The sequence below is a fragment of the Callorhinus ursinus genome, unplaced genomic scaffold (genome assembly GCF_003265705.2).
Source record: "Callorhinus ursinus isolate GAN/ISIS: 27379988/994484 unplaced genomic scaffold, GSC_fseal_2.0 scaffold21, whole genome shotgun sequence".
NCBI lineage: Eukaryota > Metazoa > Chordata > Mammalia > Carnivora > Otariidae > Callorhinus > Callorhinus ursinus.
In genome coordinates this window covers 7,548,638-7,568,494 of record NW_027397083.1, presented here as the reverse complement: position 1 = coordinate 7,568,494, position 19,857 = coordinate 7,548,638, and the positions used below count along the sequence as shown (strand labels likewise).

Below are 19,857 nucleotides of genomic sequence, written 5' to 3'. Positions count from 1 at the left end.
CTCTTCTTAACCCTCTGTGTGTTATTTCTTGGTGTCTCAGATACTTTTGAGTATAACAGTGACTCCAAATCTCTGTTTTCAGTTAGGACATTCTCTACAACTCTAGATCTTATTTCCACTTTTTTAGTGGTCTCTGTCTCAGTGTGCCATAGGCACTTCAAATTGCACATATCCAAAATTGAACTTGTCCTCATTTTCATCCTATTTCTTGAACTGCTTCTAATTCCTATATCCCTGCTATCTCTTAATGGCATCACAGCTCACCCAGTCACCACTGTATCCAAGACCTCTTGCATCTGTTTATCTCTTCATCTATTCCTTCTGCCACTGCCTGAATTCAGACTTTCTTCATTTCTGCTTGGGCAATCACAGTAGCTTCATAATTGAATTTCCAATATCTAGTCCTTTACTTTTGTTTGCATATGGAGAGAGAGAGAGAGAGAGAGAGAGAGAGTGTGTGTGTGTGTAGGAGAGAGATAATACATGTAATTGGTACAAAATTTTAAAAGCAGAAGCAACCCCTGTTACTAATATATTTTGTGTCCGAAGAGTTGTTTCTAAAATCAGATCTGATTAGGTTAAGTTGCCTGTGTTTAAAATTTTCAGTGGCTCTGTGTTACCTATAGGAAGAATCCAGGTATCATAGTATAGGAGATGTGGCAATTTGGTCCTTAGTTTTGTCTCCAAGTGATACCATCTACGGGTGCTCTACATAGCAGGATGTATAAGCCTTCCACCATTTCTATCACATGCCATGCTGTTGGAGCCTCCATGTCTGCACAGGCTAGGAATAGCCCCTGTGTACTCTTTGCTTGATGTCAACGACCCTATCGCATCTCCAAGATCCAGCTTAAATATCACCTCCTCTGTGAAGCATTCACAAAGGTCTCCAGGCATTTAGTTGCTCCGTATGCTCTCTTGTTCCCACTTTTTGTCAAGGCACATTTCATACGATGTGAATGCTTATGTGTCTTATTTCCCATCAGACTGTGAACTTCTTACATATCACGTCCTATATAAGTATATTTCTGTGTACAGTAAACATTTGTTAAAGTAATGAAATGTGGCATTTGCCTTCCTGTGTAGGTTGGATTAGCATATTTAGGAATTAGAAAATCTGTGTTTCCTCCTAAGTGGTATTGTATATAAAAAATGATGTCTAAGAGAAGCAAGCTAGACCTCAGAGGGGAGGTTGTGACCTTCACCTTTGCAGGTTTAGAAAATTAGTTTCATCAGTTCTGTCAGAAATCATTGGGTTTAAAGGAAACTAATTTCCACTTAACATTTCAAAAGAGATGGATTCTTAAACTAGATAGACAGTTTGTTCATTTACGAGGGAGCTACTCCACTCTGGTGCCTGGCAGCCTCTTGTCTCCCATCTGGCATCAGGTACCCACACAACCAAACGGACATCATGAGGTTGCTTGATAAATTCAGCATCACCACAGATGAAACCAAGCAAGGGGTATTCTATTCAACTTATACAAACTGTTCCTATTCCAATATAATACAGCTCCCTAATGACCAGAACACTCATGACCACCAAATTAGACTCTTTTTTTCTTCAGACAGTTCGGAATAAAACCCAACCAGAATCTTGCTGTTTGTCTCATTTTCCAAGTAGTACATCATTGTTTGAGATAGGTTATAACCTAGTGCCTGAGTTAAGTTTCTTTAGTCCTGTGTTCCCCATGCCGTTCCATCCCATCCCTGTACTGGAAAGGCAGTATGGTTACCCTGGCTGAGATGGGGTCTTTTCCAAGTCCCTTCAGCCTCATGCAGACTGTGTCTTAGGATGGATTCTTTTACAGATTGCTAATTCAATCCATAGTATAAGGACGACTCTTACTAGTTTCACTCTCAGGTACTGACTTTTCTTCACCGTATGTCTGAATTCCGGGAGCACCTTCTTCTTTTCCCTAGATACAAACAGGTCCACAGGGACTATACTCATGGTATGTTAGTATGTTTATACCAGCAGGCTTCCTGTAGTGTGGTTATCAGAGTGAGAAAAACTCCATTTTTTAAAATGCAAATAGTGTGTTATAATAAAAGCCAAGGATAGACATAAAGAATTTTTGAAAATTCTATTTTTGGAGGAAAATTTAAAGACATACAGTTAAGCCCTTTCCAGTAACCATAAACTTATGATAATCACTACCTTTCTATGACACTTTACAATTTACAAACATATGCTCACTTCAGCAGCACTTATACATAATTTACAAACTTACGAATTAATGTGTTAATTGTGTGAAATAGATGTTATTATCAAGCCCATCTTATAGATGAGAAAATTGAGACTCAGAGAAGTTAGGTCCCTTGCCCAAGATTGTCAGTAGGTAGCATAACTAAAACTCCTCCTCAGGTCTTCTGATCCCATGCATTGTACCCTTTGCCTGTGGGCCTTAGAAATAGGGGGTTGATGAATTAGAACTTTATTTTTTAATTAGTAAGGTCATTTTTAAAGAAAACTAGCATCTGCTGTTACCATTATTTTATAAAAGCAAAGAAAATTTTAATGTCAAAAAGTACAAAGACAATCTTAGAATAAAGGTCTTTCTCAAAAATGAACAGTCAGCAACCTTACTCCAAAAATTTGTATCTGGATGTGCATGCATGTGTGTGTGTGTGTGTGTGTGTTTATTATAATTTTATATACATATCCTTTTTATGTTTCTCATTTTGCTAAGGATTGGTACAAATTGTGTCACTGATTAACATTGGAAAAACCACTGCTTTAATACCTCATCATCTAGTACAAAAATCCTCCTCAGTAAACTTTATTTTTTTTATCTTATATATTTTTTAAGATTTTACTTATTTATTTGAGAGAGACACAGCGAGAGAGGGAACACACACAGGAGGAGTGGGAGAGGGAGAAGCGGGCTTCCCGCGGAGCAGGGAGTCCGATGCGGGGCTCCATCCCAGGACCCCGGAGATCATGACCTCAGCCGAAGGCAGATGCCTGAAGACTGAGCCACCCAGGTGCCCCCTCAATAAACTTTAGATAAGGAAGGAAGAGCATAGGCTTTGTAGTTAAGGGATTCCGCTACCATGTCCTTGCAGCAACACCAACTAGTTGTTAAATCTTGGGCAAGTTACTTAATCTTTCCGAGCTTCCCTTACCTCATTAATTTAAAAACAAACAAAAAAATGCCTCAAGTGATTAGTATTTAAATGAAACATTTCTTTTAGAGGTCAGTACACAGTTGGAGTTCAGTCAATGTTCACTTCTGCACACATAGGTGTGACTCTACTGCTTCCAGACTTAGAGGATGCTTGTGAACCGAAGTCCTCACAAGTACATACACACAGTATCTGCTCAATAAACATCTAGGGAACACTGACATTTGCACAAGAGTTGTTACAGGAAAGATTATCCGTTTGCTTTTCTGGATTATCTTCTTGAAATCCCCAGTTTTCTCTTGCTATACCGACCCAGCTAAAACACCATTGGTGCAAATGAAAATTGATGATTTGTTGTTTTTTTCTCAGAAGTGAATTTCCTTACCTACCTTAGTCTGAGTGATTTCATTTAAGCCTTTTGTGCTTTGTGATTACTGGCTTTAAATATTATGCCATTGTTTATGCATGAAATCTTAAGGAAGTCTGTAGCTTTATACTGTGACTTCAAAACCAGATCACTGCCTTTTAAAGAAAATACTAGAGCTCAAGACAGAATTGCCGAAGGCCCTATGGTGGTGGAGTCTTTGTTTGAAACCAAATTTGTCTAATTCCGCAGTATATTCTTTTTATTTTATGAGATGGATGTATTTCTCTGTGGTATCATTCTCAGAGGTAGAAGGTGCCCTGCTTGCCTTCAGAAACCACATTCTAGTACTCAAGCCTAGGTACTTGATTAGTACTCTAGTACTAATCTTGTAAGAGTTTCTGGAGATGTTTTGAGTCAAATTTTGAAGGAAGGACTTTTTTTTTTTTTTTTGCTGGTCGTCTCTTCGAATGTGTGATCTTTACCTGTTTGCTGTCACTCTGCTTTGTTTTGAATGTAGAACTCACCTTTCATTTCATTCTTCCTAAAACTCTTCTTAACACAGACCTCTCTTCCAAGATTATTAATACTGTTTCTTACCCAATACAGTCACTTTTCTTTTGCTCATCTTTTGGTGTTCCACTCCCTCTCAGGAGTGTCCTTAACAAGTCATTGTGTGGCTTCGGCTTCTGCTCCAGGCACAGGGAGCTCAGTCTCCCTTGGTAGCCCATTCCACTTTCTGACCGTTCAAAGGTCTTTCCTAATATTGAGCTAAAATGTGACTTCTCATCTCTGGTCCTGCCCGCTGAAGCTACAAAAGTCAGTCTGGTCTCTCATTAAAATCACATTTGAAGATGACTCTTTTCCTTCCTACCCTACCCCCCTATGTTTTTGCTTCCTTCAGCTTCCTTATTTCCTAGAACAACTCCGGTTAGGGCGCTTAGTACCTTCACCAATCTCAAAGTAATCTTTATAGAATTAAAAAAAAAAAATCTTTCCGGACACCTGGGTGGCTCAGTCGGTTAAGTGTCTGACTCTTGATTTCTGCTCAGGTCGTGATCTCAGGGCCCCAATCTCAGCGTCGTGAGATTGAGCCCCACGTCAGGCTCTGGAGTCAGCATGGAGTGCTGACTCTCCCTCTCCCTCTGGCCCTCCCCCCACACTTGCACTCTCTCTGTCAAAACATGAAATAAAGAAAATGTTTAAAAAAAGAAGAAAAAATCTAGTAAATATTTTTCAAGCCTGATTTTTTTGTGTGTACTATGTCAGCTACTGTTCCTTCCACGGGGTCACTTTGGTATCTTCAGTCCTTCATTTAATGTGATTTTGGGCACTTTCACCAAGTCATGTTTCTATCAGTGTGCTCTGCTTTGAAAATCTCTTAAACTGCGGTGCCAGACTTACCGATGAATCTTCAGATGTGTCTGGAACATTGCAAGATTATGTTGGACTTCTTTTTCTTCTCCTTCCTCCTCCCCTTCTTTTTCTTCTACTTTTTTTTTTTCTTTTTGAGGACAACATATACCTCTCTTCGTCTCTCAACACTTCTCCGAGTCCCTGTGATTCTTGACAGATTATCTGACATGGCTCAAACTCAACTAAGCTTTCCTAGTATCCTGAGATAGTATTCATCCAAGTGAAAAAACCCGAACTCATCTAAGCCTCACTGTGGTTGCTCACAGTCTCTTTACTTCATAATATTTATTCTCCTTTTTCCAGTTATGAAAATGGTACATGTTAAAGAAGATAAAGAAAATAATAGAGATATGGGATCTCAGTTTCTCTGTTTTTAGTTTATATTATACCATTGGTCCCACAAGCAGCAATCCTAATATTTTACTTTTTCTTCTTGCTTCAAGTATAATTTAAAACCTTCTATCATCCTGCTGTAGTCCAGACCTCTCTCCAAACCTGAATTCTGTATTTCCAGAATTAGACAGTGTCTGGAGATATGTTCCTCCGTCCATTCTAACCCAGACCATAGGTCCATGAGTGGTTCTATTACAAGCCCTCAGCACATTTTTTAACACAGGCAACAAATGCTTCAATGAATTAATAAGTGTCTGAAATCTCAACATGGTAAGTGCCCTCTCCTAATTCCATAGTCTTTGTAGATAGCATTATTTTCATTTTCACAGATTCTAAAACTCCATTTCGTAAAAAGGCCCCTATTTCACATTAGGCTTTGAAATCTTGAAATTATCTTTGAACTTACCCTATTCTTTGTCATTGTATCCATTTAACCACCAAATTCTATTTTTCTCCACTGAAATTTCTTCATGTACCTCTTTCTCTTCCCTTTTCAAAATTCCCCTTTTATAGTTCTCACCCTAAGCCAGCTTCTCTTTAAACAACTTTATATAGAGATTGTCGAAATACCTTTCTAACTGGTCTCTCTCCTCTGTCTTCCTTCTCCACCCCCGAGTATGCCAGCTGATTTACCACTCTGGTATTTATATGCCACATTATGGCTCTCTTCTTGTTATTCTTCTGCTTAGCAAACAGGAGGCTCCCTTGAACATGAATCTTCCTCCCAACTTTCCCAGACATCCTCAATGTCACCCACCTTCCCTAAGTATCTTGTTTGCTGTTATCATCTATATACATTCTTTGTTCTAGTTCATGTGAAATTAGTAGTGCCTTCACGTATTGCCTTCCTTATGCCTGCATCAGTATGTGTACATATGGGTGGGAGAGTATACACAGTCAAGCTCCTCCCTCTCAGGAGTGCCCTCTCTGGCCCTCTGCCTGCCTGTCTAAATCCTGCCTCAGTAAGCTGCCTTCCTCTAGGAAGCATGTTGTGACCACACTCAATTACGCTTTTCCTCTAGAAAAAAAGTATTTAAGTGTAATTGTTCTCTGATTGTTTATATAGTTTTGTGTCTCCAACTTGATTATACAGTTGATCCTTGAATAATACAGGTTTGAACTGCACACATCCACTTATATGCAGATTTTTTTAATATAAATACCATATAGTACTTTATCTTCTCTTATTATGTTCTTAGGAACATTTTTTAGCTTGCTTTATTATAAAAATATATAATACCTATATAGCATATAAAATATGTGTTAATCGACTGTTTATATTATTGGTAAGGCTTCCAGTCAACAGCGGGCTATTAGTAGGTAAGCTTTTGGAGAAACAAAAGCTACATGGATTTTTAACTGTGCAGGGGTCAGCGCCCCTAACCCCCATGTTGTTGAACTGTACTTAACTCCTCAAAGTCAGATTCTTTTTGTTCCCGCCTATATGGCTCATCGCGCGGAGATAGACACATAGTAGGTTCTAAATAAATAAAGATTGGTTTATTGTTTCTAACTCATAGCTCATTTATTATCTCCCCATTCCTCACCTTTATTTAGTGTTGTTCTTTAGGAATTGCTACTGCCCCAACCCCTACAGCCTTTGAAAGGACTAGTGGCTGCCAGCCGCAAAAGCCTACAACAAGTTCCATAGTTTGTCTTGATTGGAATACCAGTTTCCGTCAATGAAAGGCCCTTTCTCTAAGAACTTTTCAGTAATGATACATATATATATTACCATATGGTCTGGGTGTGGGGGAGCATTAACCTTTGGAACTGGGCTTGCAGAATTCTTTGCAACTGAACAACTTTATTTATTTAGAATGCTTTCTAAATAGTAGTAGTTACTGAATGGAAATAAGGCTTCCAAACACAGCGTCCATATGCAACTCTAACTATACACTGGGGAATTAGTTACCTGCAGTCTACCTTTGGCCAAAAGCCACTTTTCTTTAAGCCCATACTCTTGGCTGCAGCCAAATCTATCAAAAACCCTTTCCTGTCTCAGGACTAGGTGCAGGGAAGCCCATGGTGGCCATAGGACAAGGAAGGAGAGGAAGCTAAAATAACATGAGGAATACTTAGAACTCTGTTGCTACAAGTCAGACGGCAGGCAGTTCTTCTAATTAAGTTGCTTTTTGGGTTCCTCATAGGAACCCTGTCCAGGTGTTTTCTTGAGTTAGCTACTGAGAAAATTGTAAACCATCTAGTATGCCAGACACTATGTTAAAGACATGATGCCTGCCTTTAACACATGACAAGGTAAACCTTAGAGTTTATGAAGTCTTGAACCATCACCAGGACAAGGCAAAGGTAGGAGCAGCAGATCCTCAAGAACCTCACAAACCAAATTATTCCCAAGTTCCATTAACTCATTCTACAACCGTGCCTCTTAAGTGTCAGGTACAATGTTGGACATACGAGATAAAGTAGTAAACAAGATAGAAACTGAAAATTAGAACTCTTTGTCAACCCTACATTTATACTATTTGCCACATAATTTGGGCAATAACCAACCATTTTTATCTGAATATCCTAAAGAAAATGCCTTTGCAAACCCCTGTTTTACTTTATGCTTGTCTCAGAACTTCATTAATAATAATGATAATAATCAAGAAAAACCAGCATATTCGTTCAAAAAGCTAAAAGAAACCTACTTGAAAGGACAACAGTACATTTCAGAGTCACTTGTTAACAAATGGAGGAGCCTTCTAGCTTTTTCAAGAAAGAATAGCAGATTTCTAATGGTACTCCCAGCCTGACAACAGACCTTCCCACTTTCTGGAATAGAAAGTGGGATGGAAGATAGAGATGCCACCAGAGCCAAGAGTGACACTCTATGAGTAGGGCTCAAAGCTTTACGTTGCTTTACGCCTTGATGGTCAGCCATCTTTCTCACCCCACGCCTCCTCAGAGACTAATACTCTGCATTTCCAAAGTGGTTACAGGTCTGGTCAATACGAAACTGCTATGGTTACAGGTCTGGTCAATACGAAAATGAGATTCCTGACCTTGGCCTTAGTAATTCCATGTTCTAAATCACTGAACGAGCCAGAATTACCAACTGAAGGTTATTGGGATAGCTTAACGAGGATAATGTAGACTGGCATTTTCTGAGCAATCAACCCCGAGCTCTCTGGTTGTCCAGTAGATGCGTATTACAAAAGCAGGCATTCTATTTTATTTCTTTTTGTACCCTATCTACTTCCAAAAAGGATTGCAGATAACTTACATGGAACACGCAATATAAGATTCAGCCATTAATTCAAAATAGCAAAAGTTTAAGTAATAAAGTTTTTTTTCTTTTAAGAAAGGAAAGCATTCTATTAAGAAACTCAGGGGCGCCTGGGTGGCTCAGTCGGTTAAGCGACTGCCTTCAGCTCAGGTCATGATCCTGGGGTCCCGGGATCGAGTCCCATGTCGGGCTCCCTGCTCGGCAGGGAGTCTGCTTCTCCCTCTGACCCTCTTCCCTCTCGTGCTCTCTCTCTCTCATTCTCTCTCTCTCAAATAAATAAATAAAATCTAAAAAAAAAAAAGAAACTCAGAAATTTTTGCCCTAAATGTTCTAGTTATCTAGGCATAGAGGGGAACCCGTAGGATTGTGTAACCTTTAATGTATAACAATGGAAACACTGACTTCTCAGGAGAAAGAATTTTTCTAGGCCATTGCACTGGGAAGCATCCATGGAAGTCTTTACATAAGAAACTTGAGCAACATAACAAATAATGTCTTGATAACCATTTTAGGAAAACATTACACTGTTCCATCACTATTTCCTATACTAGCCATTAGTGAAAATAGGAGCCTGAATGTAGAGTTAGGATAATTTCCCATTAAACAAATCGTTCAGGTAAGGCAGTTAGACTGTATGGCCTGGACATGCAGCTATGGTATGTCAGTCATATGCTTTTTGAAGAAAGCGTCAAGAATCCCACATATTCAATAAATAACATCATAATAAATTTCATCTTTGCCATTTGTGTCTTATATCTAAAGCAAGGGGGTCTTTTTTTTTTTTCCAAAAAAAATACATTTATAAAATAGCCACCCCCCTGCTCACCAGTGATATAATCAGTGCCTGCTTGCCACCTCACTGCTACCGTTGTCCTTATCCAAGCTTTTGACAAAGCTACACAGCAGGGAGGGTGTTGTGTTGTGCATTTTGAGGATGATGAGTGGCATTTTTATGGGTGGGCTATCAAATCTCCTCTAAGCAGAGCCAAAGCTGCTCAAACAGCAAGGTTGGAGTCACTCAAGTACTGGAGTGAGTACCACGTAGTTTTTAGGATATGTGCTGCTGAAGGGAGCACAGTACTACGTAATTTTTAATGACATGTGGGCACTCGAATTTCAGGTACAGTGGTTGAGGAGAGCAATGGTTCTGATGAGATGGAGAATTCAGATGAAACAAAAATGTCTGAAGAGATACTGGCTTTGGTGGACGAATTTCAACAGGCATGGCCCTTGGATGGCTTTGGGGGAGCCCTGGAGATGAAAGGGCGGCGTCTGGACTTGCAGGGGATACGAGTGCTGAAGAAGGGTCCCCAGGATGGAGTGGCCAGAAGCTCTTGCTACGGAGACTGCAGAAGTGAAGATGATGAAGCCACAGAATGGGTGAGAGTTTGCCAAGTCAGTTCATACCAAACTGTAGCCCAGGTCTTGGTGGGGGTGCAAAGTGTGATGTTTCTCTTGGGGGTGTGGCACCACTTTACTCCACCCTCCGGTCAGTCTTCACGTGGGCCTTGTTCTGCAGGAAGCATTTCCCTTTACTTCTGTCTGTATTGCTAGCTCTTCCAGGAGGCAGCGGAAGCAGAAGACTGTTGAGCTGCACTCCAAGCCTGCATGCCTGCAGCTGCCCAGTTCAGACATCTTCATTTTCAGTTTCCTCTATACACCCTTCAGGCTGTTATTTTGTTTATTTCACTAAACATTTTTCACTTAGATCTGTAAGAATTAAACGGAAGGAGAGAATCAGCTCTAAGCTCTAGCACAGGACTGGTTACTCTTTTTTTCTTTTAAGAAAGAGAGTGCAAGAGGGGGGTGGGGTGGGGAGGGACAGAGAGGGAGAGAGAATCTTAAGCAGGTTCCTCGCTCGGTGTGAAGCCTGATGCAGAGCTCGATCTCACAACCCTGAGATCCTGTCGGAAGCTTAACCAGCTCAGCCACCCAGGCGCCCCGAGGTTCAGTTACTCTTAAAGCCACCAATATCCACAGTGTTTACGGATTTGATAATTGGTCTAATATGTCCCCAACATGTCTCCATTTTCCAGATCACATTCCAGGTCAAACGTGTGAAGAAACCCAAAGGAGATCATAAGAAAACTCCTGGGAAAAAGGTAGAACAGAATCAAGCAGAAAATGTACAGCGTTACCAAGCGAACCTGGAGATCACTGGCCCAAAGGTGGCATCTCCTGGGCCACAAGGTAAATTTGAATATTTAATATGCCATCTTTTTTTAGATTTCACAGTCTTATTTCTCACTAAGGATATGTTTGTGACTTGAAGATCAGATGAGAAGGTAATGGGGCTAAGTGAACGAAGAAACGGTCATTGGTATAAAACGTTTGTTGTGACATTACTTGATTTTTTTTACCATTGTCTATCAGGCTTTTTTTTTTTTTTTTTAAATGAGGACAGTGCTTTTATTTTAGTATTTTTCAAGATTTTATTTATTTATTTGACAGAGAGAGACATAGTGAGAGAGGGAACACAAGCAGGGGGAGCAGCAGAGGGAGAAGCAGGCTTCCTGCTGAGCAGGGAGCCCGATGCAGGGCTCAGTCCCAGGACCCTGGGATCATGACCTGAGCTGAAGGCAGACACTTAATGACTGAGCCACCCAGGCGCCCCTGGGCTTATATTCTTATCATTTTGAGCTTAAATATCCTATTAGTTCTTGATAGTCTAGTTTAATATGATCATATCTATCTTATTGGGTGGTTGTGAGGACTATAGGAGTTATACTTGTAAAATGCTTTAAATGAACAAGCCACATAGGACTCAATAAATATTAACATTTAATATTTTATGTGTCAGAGATCTCTTTAAGTATTGGATAAATGCTTTAGAACGACTCCCAAGAAAAAGGCATATACATCAGAATTTGTCATGTCCTTTTAGGGTTCATAGTTGTCCTGCAGTGCATCTTTCTTGGGACTCCAGGTTCAGGGCCATTGCCATGGGCCCAGTAGACTTTCTTTTCTAGCAATGAAGTAGTGGTAATCAAATTTCTTTTTAAAAAAATCTTCTTTTTTAAAGGATATTTTCACTATCTTAGACTTCAAAAATTCAAGGTAAATTCATGAAAACATGTCTTATTTAATTTGGTGTACTTACCAAAGCTGAAAGCAGGGTGCACATAATAAAATATAAAGAATGGGGTCAGTTTGGCTAAATCCTGGAGGGAAGTGTTACTTGTGAAAAATACAAAGGGCACCAAAAAGGACATTTTGTCATGACTGGAGTTGACTGCATGCAGTAGCTTTACTGTTTAAGGGTGACACTGTGTGTTAACAGGTTCCAGAAAGAAAGCAACACTTCCTCTACTAGGTCTGTCTTCTGTAGCAAGGAAAAGGGTATTCAAAATATAAAATATCATTATGGAAATGAAAGTTCCATTAAATAGTAAATGTAATGAAATTATAAAAGAAAATTTAGATGAATATTTATATGCTTTCCAGGTGGAAAAGGACTTTCTAAGCCAGAGAGAAAAAGAAAAATTCTAGCACCAGAAAACACCATAAAATAGAAAAGCAAAGGACTGAAACAAAGTATTTTTGAAGAATATTTATATTTTTACAGACTATGTGATAAGCACTGATTATCAGTATCTTTTAAAGAACACCTACAGGGACACCTGGATGGCTTAGTCAGTTGAGTGCCTGACTTCGGCTCAGGTCATGATCTCAGGGTCCTGGGATCGAGCCCCACCGTGGGCTTCCCGATCAGCGGGGAATCTGTTTCTCCCTCTCCCTCTGCCCCTCCCCTCCCGCTAGCATGCTCTTTTTCTTTCTCTCTCGAATAAATAAGATCTTTAAAAAAAATAAGAACACCGACAAATCAGTATGAAAAATACAGCATTTCAGTAGGATATGTGCAAGTACAGAGACCGTTTACCAAATACACACATGCAATTGGCCACTTAACATGTGACAAAATGTTCAGCCTCACTAGCAATCAAAGATAGGCAAACACAAACAGCAACATGCCATTTTTGCTTCTCAAACTGTCTTTAAATGTGCAATACACAGAGTTAATGAGATGAATTTTGGGATCGTCTGACCATATATATCAGAAAATTTAAAAATATACCAACAATTTTACTTCCAATAATTTACCCTAGGTAAATCATCTTATAGGTGCCAAAAACAGAAGTGCAAAGATTGATCATGGGGTCGCTTATCGTAATAAAAAATAAAAAAATTGTAAAAAAATTGTAAATCATAATAAAAAATTGTAAAAAATGTAAATGTTGGTAATTGCCTAAATAAATTACAGAATGTCCATGCTATGTTCTGTGCTGCCAAGACACTTGTAATTTAGTAAGTGAACAAAAGCAGTTTATAAAATAGCAGGTAGAATACTTAAGTTTTTGTAAAATAGTAAATATACTGTATTATGATTACACTTGTTCACATTTCGATATCTCTACAATTGAGATACATCTTACAACTGATGATATTTTACATAATAATTGGCAGTATTTTTCTTTCTTATACCATATAAAATAATGTACACGTTACAGTTTATGACCGCTTAGATTTGATGAAAGAAGCTGAAATAAACAAGTACATAGAAACAAGTATAGAAGAGAATATACCAAAATGTAAGTAGTCATCTCTGGGTACTGATAGGGATATGTGTGATTTTTTATTTTCTTCTACATGCTTTTCCATTTTCTAAATAATTTATAATAAGTCTATATTACTTTTACAAACAAAAAACTAAAAATTTCTTGTAAAAGTGAAATTTAAAGCTTGGTATGGTTTGAGATTCTAGAAAAGCACTTAAGTGGTTTTAAGTGGATTCAAGTGGGTGGGCCCATGGAGGGCACTGAATGTACTTGTAGGTGACATCAGGGAACTACTTACTGTCACTAACGTGAAAAGTTCTAAGGCTTGGAAGAAATGGCCAGAGAGGTTCAGTATCCTGGTTTTCAAATAAATCTGGATTCTCTTCACTCCCAAGAGATAAGCTTCATGAAAAATCCTGACGAAGTTCTGAAGCAAATTATAAAACAGATAGATTGTGAGCCCATGGGGAAGAGTGGAGATCAGTAAGGACCACTGTAGATTTACTAAGAATTAGTAAAACTAATAATGCATAACTAATTTCATTTCCTCTTTTGGCGAGGGCTACCACACTGGAAGACCAGAGAAGTGCCATAAACACAGTGTAACTAGATTTCAACAAAGCATGTAATGGAATCTCTTAGGATATTCCTGTGTGAACAAGATGGGGCGATGTGGGCTCAGAGGCTCCCCACGGCCTACGGCAGGAAGTCCAGACTCCCTCGTGTGGGGTACGAGCAGCCAGCCCGTCTCTAGCCTTCATGCTGTTATTTTTCTCAACTAGCCATGCTTTTATTTTACCCCTTGCCTTTGCACATGCTGTTCCCTCTGCCTGGAATGCCCCCTGCCACCTCAGCAGTGCTGAAAGATCACTCGTCCTTAAACTTCAGACTCTACGTGCCTTCCCTTCCTTAGTACCTTCAGGCAGAATTAGTTGCTCTCACCTCCGTGCAGTTGTCCTATACTTTCACTCTGGCACTCATCCTGTTGTATCCTAGGATCTGTGTTTACCTTCCTCACAGGACTGTGAACTCAAGGGTAGGCCCCTTCTGTATTATTCCCCTCTCTATCCCTAGTGTCTCAACACAGTTCCCAGGCCCTTATGATAGATGCTCAATAAATGTTTTTCAAGTGAATTTCTTTAAGCATAATAGAAAAATAATCTTTATTGTTAAACTTATATTTAATTCTTTCAGTTATTCATTTAAACAGGGTTTATTTGGCGTGCCTGGGTGGCTCAGTCGTTAAGTGTCTACCTTTGGCTCAGGTCATGATCCCAGGGTCCTGGGATCGAGCCCCGCATCGGGCTCCCTGCTCGGTGGGGAGTCTGCTTCTCTCTCTCCCGCTCCCCCTGCTTGTGTTCCCTCTTTTGCTGTGTCTCTCTCTGTCAAATAAATAAATAAAATCTTAAAAAAATAAAATAATAAAATAAAAAGTAAACAGGGTTTATTTGAAACTCTTCCAAACTGTTCTTTTCTATTTTATTTAAATCTAAAGCCCTGCTTATACCTCAAACAGTTTTCTGTCATTGGTAAATTCCTACATGATAAAAAAAGTCACACAGAACCAAAGTTCTCCTTCCTGTCCATTCATTCCATTGTAAGTCCTCCAGAAGACCCCTTCCCAGACATGACTTAGTTCTGTTCTTTTCTTGGGAACTCAGTCTAAGTGAAGGGCCTCTACACAAAAGGTAGTACCTGTGAAGGATGTCCATTAACAGAGCCTTAAAAGCCCAATATAGCTTTAAATAGCATGGTGATTAGAAGTATACTTGTTAGACTCAGACCTGGATCTGGATCCTGGCTCTGCCATATACTAGCCAGGCGACCTTGGGCAAGTCACTTGATCTCTCTGAGAAGAGAGATTTTTTCAATCTGAGAAATGAGTCTGGATGTAAAGCCCTTAGCACAGGACTTGAACACACAGTAAGTGCTCTGGACATAAATGATAACCTTTCATTATCACCATTATTCCCCATCTGCTGCTTTTCTCTACAACAGTGGTTCTCTACCAGGAGTGATTTTGTCTTCCCAGGGCACACTTTGGTTGTCACATCTGGGGGAGGATGCTACTGGTTCTATGCGGTAGAAGCCAGGGGTGCTGCTACACATCCTCCAATGCACAGGACAGCCCCCACAACAAAGCATCCTCCAGCCCACGATGTCCGTACTGCCAGGATGAGAAACCTTGCTTTAGCCATAAATGCTTCTCCTAAGTTGGAGTTGTCTTTATAAAATCAAAATTGGGAGGGGTAAAAATGAAATTTGGTAAGATGTTAACACTGAAGAATATCTTAGCTCTTATCTTATGTTGATCAGTTTTAAATCCAAAGGACTCATTTATTTTTACTTCATCATCTGTCTTTGAGTCTAAGACTTTACTCAGATAATCTTACTGCCTTTGTTGTGAATGACAAGAGTTTAATTCTCTAGATGGTAAAAATCCTAAAGACTAGAAGAATGACGGGAACCTCCAAGCACACCAGCCTGGGTGAAGTAATCACCAGCACCTGAGACACTGTGGGTTCTGTTCCTTTGCAGTTATGTCCATTGATGACATACTTTCCTTCTAGGAAAAAAGCGTGACTACCAGAGTCTGGGATGGCCCAGTCCAGACGAGTGCCTCAAACTCCGCTGGGTAGAGCTGACTGCCATCGTGAGTACCTGGCTTGCAGTTTCTTCAAAAAACATTGAGTGAGTATCTTGAACCTCTCCCTCCTTCATGGCCTTTGTGTTCCAGTGAACCCGTTGGGCCTCCGCTGACTTCAGGGATGCCCTTCTTTGTCAGCAGCTATTAGAAGAGTCGGCCTTTTTAGGCTTGGTGGTTCCGAGGATGACCATTGCTGACCACAGGCCACAGGTGGGCACAGCCCATTGTACTGAAACAGCGAATGTGCCTTACCTTCTTAGTGCCTTCCCCCACACTTTGTAAGCTCTCCAGAAGTGTGTAACTTACTTAGAGTTGAAGACTGGATCCCTCTTTATAGAAAAACCTGTGGTTTCTCACTAACATTGTATACTTAAAAAGGGAGCCAGAACATATCCATATTTACAAACACCCACCAAGACACAAGCTGAGCAAGGTTGCCCCTCTGATAACTTTTTCCTCCCTGAATACTCATTCTCTTTTGCTGGTTCCTTTTCTACCCTTTAAGTGTTGGAGTTCCCCAAGATTAACCTCTCAGCCTTCTTATCTTAGAATCACTCTTAGTCAGACTGATGTACTCCCAGAACATCTGTCACCACCAATATATTGACAGCTCTCAAATTCAAATCTCCAGGTCAGATTTTTCTTCAAATTCCTCAACCCATCTGTCCGGTTACCTACCTGGCCTCCCTGCCTCAATACCTCTGAGACACCTCAAGCTCAGGAAGACCAAACTCATAATTTTCTTGTCCACTATCCTTCCAAAAAAATCATTGTTCTGTGTGTTTTCTGTTTCTTTTTTATTTAAAAAAAAAATTTTTTTTTAAGATCTTATTTATTCATTCAAGATACAGAGATAGAGAGCACGAGTAGGGGGAGAGGCAGAGGTATGATCTCTGCTCATACATTCAACAAGCAGGCTCCCCGCTGAGCCAGGAGCTGGATGTGGGGGGCTCGATCCCAGGACCCTGGGATCATGACCTGAGCTAAAGGCAGATGCTTAATGACTGAGCCACCCAGGCACCCCCGTTTCTTATTCTTAGTAGATAGCTCTAGCAGAGCTTCGGCTAGAAACCTGGGAGTCATCCTTAATGATTCCTTTCCCTTAAATACTCAGATCTGGTCTGTTACCCATTCTTACACTTTCCACCCTCTGAGTATTTTTCAAAGCCATCGGCTTTTCTTTGTCTCCATTGCTGCCCCCTTAAACCAGATCCCCATCATCTCCATTTCCATTCACTCAGTAGACTCCTAGCTGGGCCGCATGCTTTATCCACTCTTGACTCTGTTCTGCCCCTTCTCCCTATAGTACTCAGACTCCTTCCTCAAATACAAGTTAAATAATTCTTAAAATGCTCTAATAACTTCTTCTTGCTCTTTACCATGGTCCACAAAGCCCTTCATGATCTGCTGCTACGTGTCTTTCCATCCTCACCACCCTCCCTCCTGTCGGGGCCTTCACACCGGTGGTGTCCCTTTACGTGCGGTGATGTTCTCACCACCTTTTTCCCACCTGGTTTGTTCACACTCATCCTTCTGGTCTTGACTTAAATCTTACTTCTCAGGGAATCCTTCACCAACCACCCCTTTCCTCCATCAGCAGGGGGAGATACATACCCCCCCATAGTGTACTGACGTTGTACCTTGTTTTCCTCTTTTATAACATGTGTAGTAACTCAGTCACTCACAAGACCACAGGCACCATAACAGCAGGGATTGGGTGTGTCTTGTTAGTTCTTATAGGTCTGGTGTGTGACATGTAGTAGGCTCTGAATAAAGAATGAATGAATGTTTGCCTAATATATATGAAAGCTTTAAATAGTTAGAAATAAAATTTGACCATGCTAGTTTGCCATATCAGCATATATGATAGCATATAACATTTAGCCTGCATATAGCAGGAAAATGACCGCTTTGGGACTACAAAAGGGAGTTAACATCTTATGCATAGATATATTGACCAGCTACATCTGTTTAAAATGTACTGTTTAGACTTGAGGTCACTTTTTCTGTGGGGTGGGCTTCTGTGCATAAAGGGAAAATAAAAGATAGGAACCACTTGTGGGTATTTATCACTGAAAAAAGAAATCTTAGAATAAAACCTGCCAGGTTCAAAACTTCTCCAGTGAGAAAAAGTGGCCAGTGGCAGTGACCAAACCAGACACCATGGTGCACAGAAAGGAGGCAGCTTGAGTGGACCAGGAAATCACTGAGTTCAGGACTCAGATTCCAGCACTGCTCCTTTGACCTGGGGTATGATCTCTGCTCATACATTCAACAGACAGTTATTGCCAGACCCTGGATCCTTGCACCTGTAAAATGAGAGATCAGACTAGATCACTTCTGAGGTCTCTTCAGTCTGTGAGTCTGTGGCTTCAGACAGTCCTAGTAACATAGTGAAGTTACGATCAGCTGATTATTAATACTCTTGCTCCCTACCCACTCAGGTTTTCCATGGCTAATGTGGCAATCTCCATTTTTCAGCATCACAGAACACATCGACTTTGCCACTCCAATACAGCAACCAGCGATGGAGCCTCTTTGCAACGGCAATCTCCCCACGAGCATGCACACCCTGGACCACTTGCATGGGGTCTCCAACCGGGCCAGCCTTCACTACACGGGTGAGAGTCAGTTAACAGAGGTGAGTGCTCAGCTTTATTCAGCCTGTCTATAGTTGTTAGCACCACCGTGATGATGCAGCTGATAGCAGAAAGCCCAGTGGCCAGCCATATTTTTTTGTCTTTTTTCAGCTGGCTGTCATCTTGGTGACTTTAGGCTAAGCCTAATTTCTTTCAGGCCCTGGGACTGAGTTTATGCTTTTCTTTTAATGGCCAGGAAAGTTTAATTCTGATTCACTCCTCAAGGTAGGTAGCATTCAGCTTGCCATCAGACAGAGACTCTTGTAAGAATTACTTAGGGCAGCTTACTTTCCTGTTGGCATTCTTAAGAAGGCAAGGAAGGTGAACAGACTTGACATATACCTAGCAAACAGTATACCAAGAAGAACAATTGGAGAAACATACCACAAATGTCCAAGAATAGAGATTTGTTAAATAAATGTATAGATATAAGATAGTATACAGTGGGAGCCCTCAAGAAAAATGTAGTAGAGATACATTTGTTGGCATGAAGAAATCTTCATATTATGTGAAAATATAGGTGACGATATGCAGTGTGATCCCATGTTCTGTGAGAGAAGCAATATGTGTATATACATATTATTTCAGAACAACACCTGAAAGATCAGTATAAAGATATTAGCAGTGATTGCATCTAGGTGACAAGATTACAGATGGTTTTAATTTTCTTTAAATTACTCTGTTTTATAATGTTGCTGTACTGTGTTTTACATGTCTGTAGTTTTTGTTAAGCGGAAGGGGGTGGAAGGGACACTATAAAGGCCTCCACACATCTTGGACAAAGTGCCCGACCAGCAGGACCACAGCGTGTGCCCCAGAGCCGCCGTTTGCTCTTGGGCCCTGGTGTCCCACTCAGCACCAGCAGCGTCACCTAGACCCTGCCCCTTTCACTGCTCTCACCTGCCATCTTTCCCTGCACCAGGTACTGCAGAATCTTGGCAAAGACCAATATCCACAGCAGTCACTCGAACAAATTGGCACACGGATTGCCAAGGTTTTGGAAAAGGTAAGTCACCCTGTAGGAAAACTGGAAACTACTGTTCGTCCACCTTCTAACTTTCCCAGATGATTTGCCACGAAGTGGCTCTAACCTCTTCCGTGAGTTACGCAGCACTTAGTAGCTAAAGGGAGGACATGAAACAACCCATCACTGAAAGTTTCCATCACTTTTCCATTCCTTTTTCCATCACTCAGTTAGTAGTGCTCTTTGTGGCGGCTTTGCTTACCTTCCATGGTGAAACCTACCTCATCAGTTTTGTCTTCTTTACTCCAGCGTGGGTACATGGAGATGGGGGTCCTGGCAACCGTGGAATCACAGTATATGACATAAGTCAGGTGTCCTTCTGGTGGAGAAGAGTAGTTGGCATTTCAGATTGTGGATGGGAAACACAACTTTAAATATCTTCTTCTCTTGAAATGATGAAACAAAATATCTGTAAAACTGCATTTTCATAGAGCCTAGAGAACATAGAACAGAGTTT

General features: G+C 40.5%; 1 protein-coding gene and 1 long non-coding RNA gene across 9 annotated transcripts in view; one reads left to right on the top strand and one right to left on the bottom strand.

The window, feature by feature from the left end:
• TTC17 (tetratricopeptide repeat domain 17) overlaps positions 1–19,857 on the top strand; it is a 114,575-nt gene that overhangs the window by 72,526 nt on the left and 22,192 nt on the right. For 5 of the 8 annotated variants that reach the window (XM_025879076.2, XM_073904727.1, XM_073904728.1 and 2 more), the window contains 5 exons: positions 9,655–9,914; positions 10,571–10,724; positions 15,661–15,781; positions 18,219–18,378; positions 19,299–19,382. In XM_025879076.2, the coding sequence (XP_025734861.1) occupies positions 9,655–9,914; positions 10,571–10,724; positions 15,661–15,781; positions 18,219–18,378; positions 19,299–19,382 (779 nt within the window). Of the gene's footprint in view, positions 1–9,654; positions 9,915–10,570; positions 10,725–13,042; positions 13,124–13,650; positions 13,821–15,660; positions 15,782–15,878; positions 16,048–18,181; positions 18,379–19,298; positions 19,383–19,857 lie in introns of those variants that run through there. The other 3 variants (XR_012381827.1, XM_073904730.1, XM_025879080.2) reach the window with 3 other exon arrangements.
• LOC141374722 (uncharacterized) lies at positions 10,163–19,396 on the bottom strand. Its single transcript, XR_012381829.1, has 3 exons — positions 19,277–19,396; positions 13,389–13,517; positions 10,163–10,244 (listed from the first exon to the last, which is right to left on the bottom strand). It is a non-coding gene; the product is annotated as an uncharacterized lncRNA (long non-coding RNA).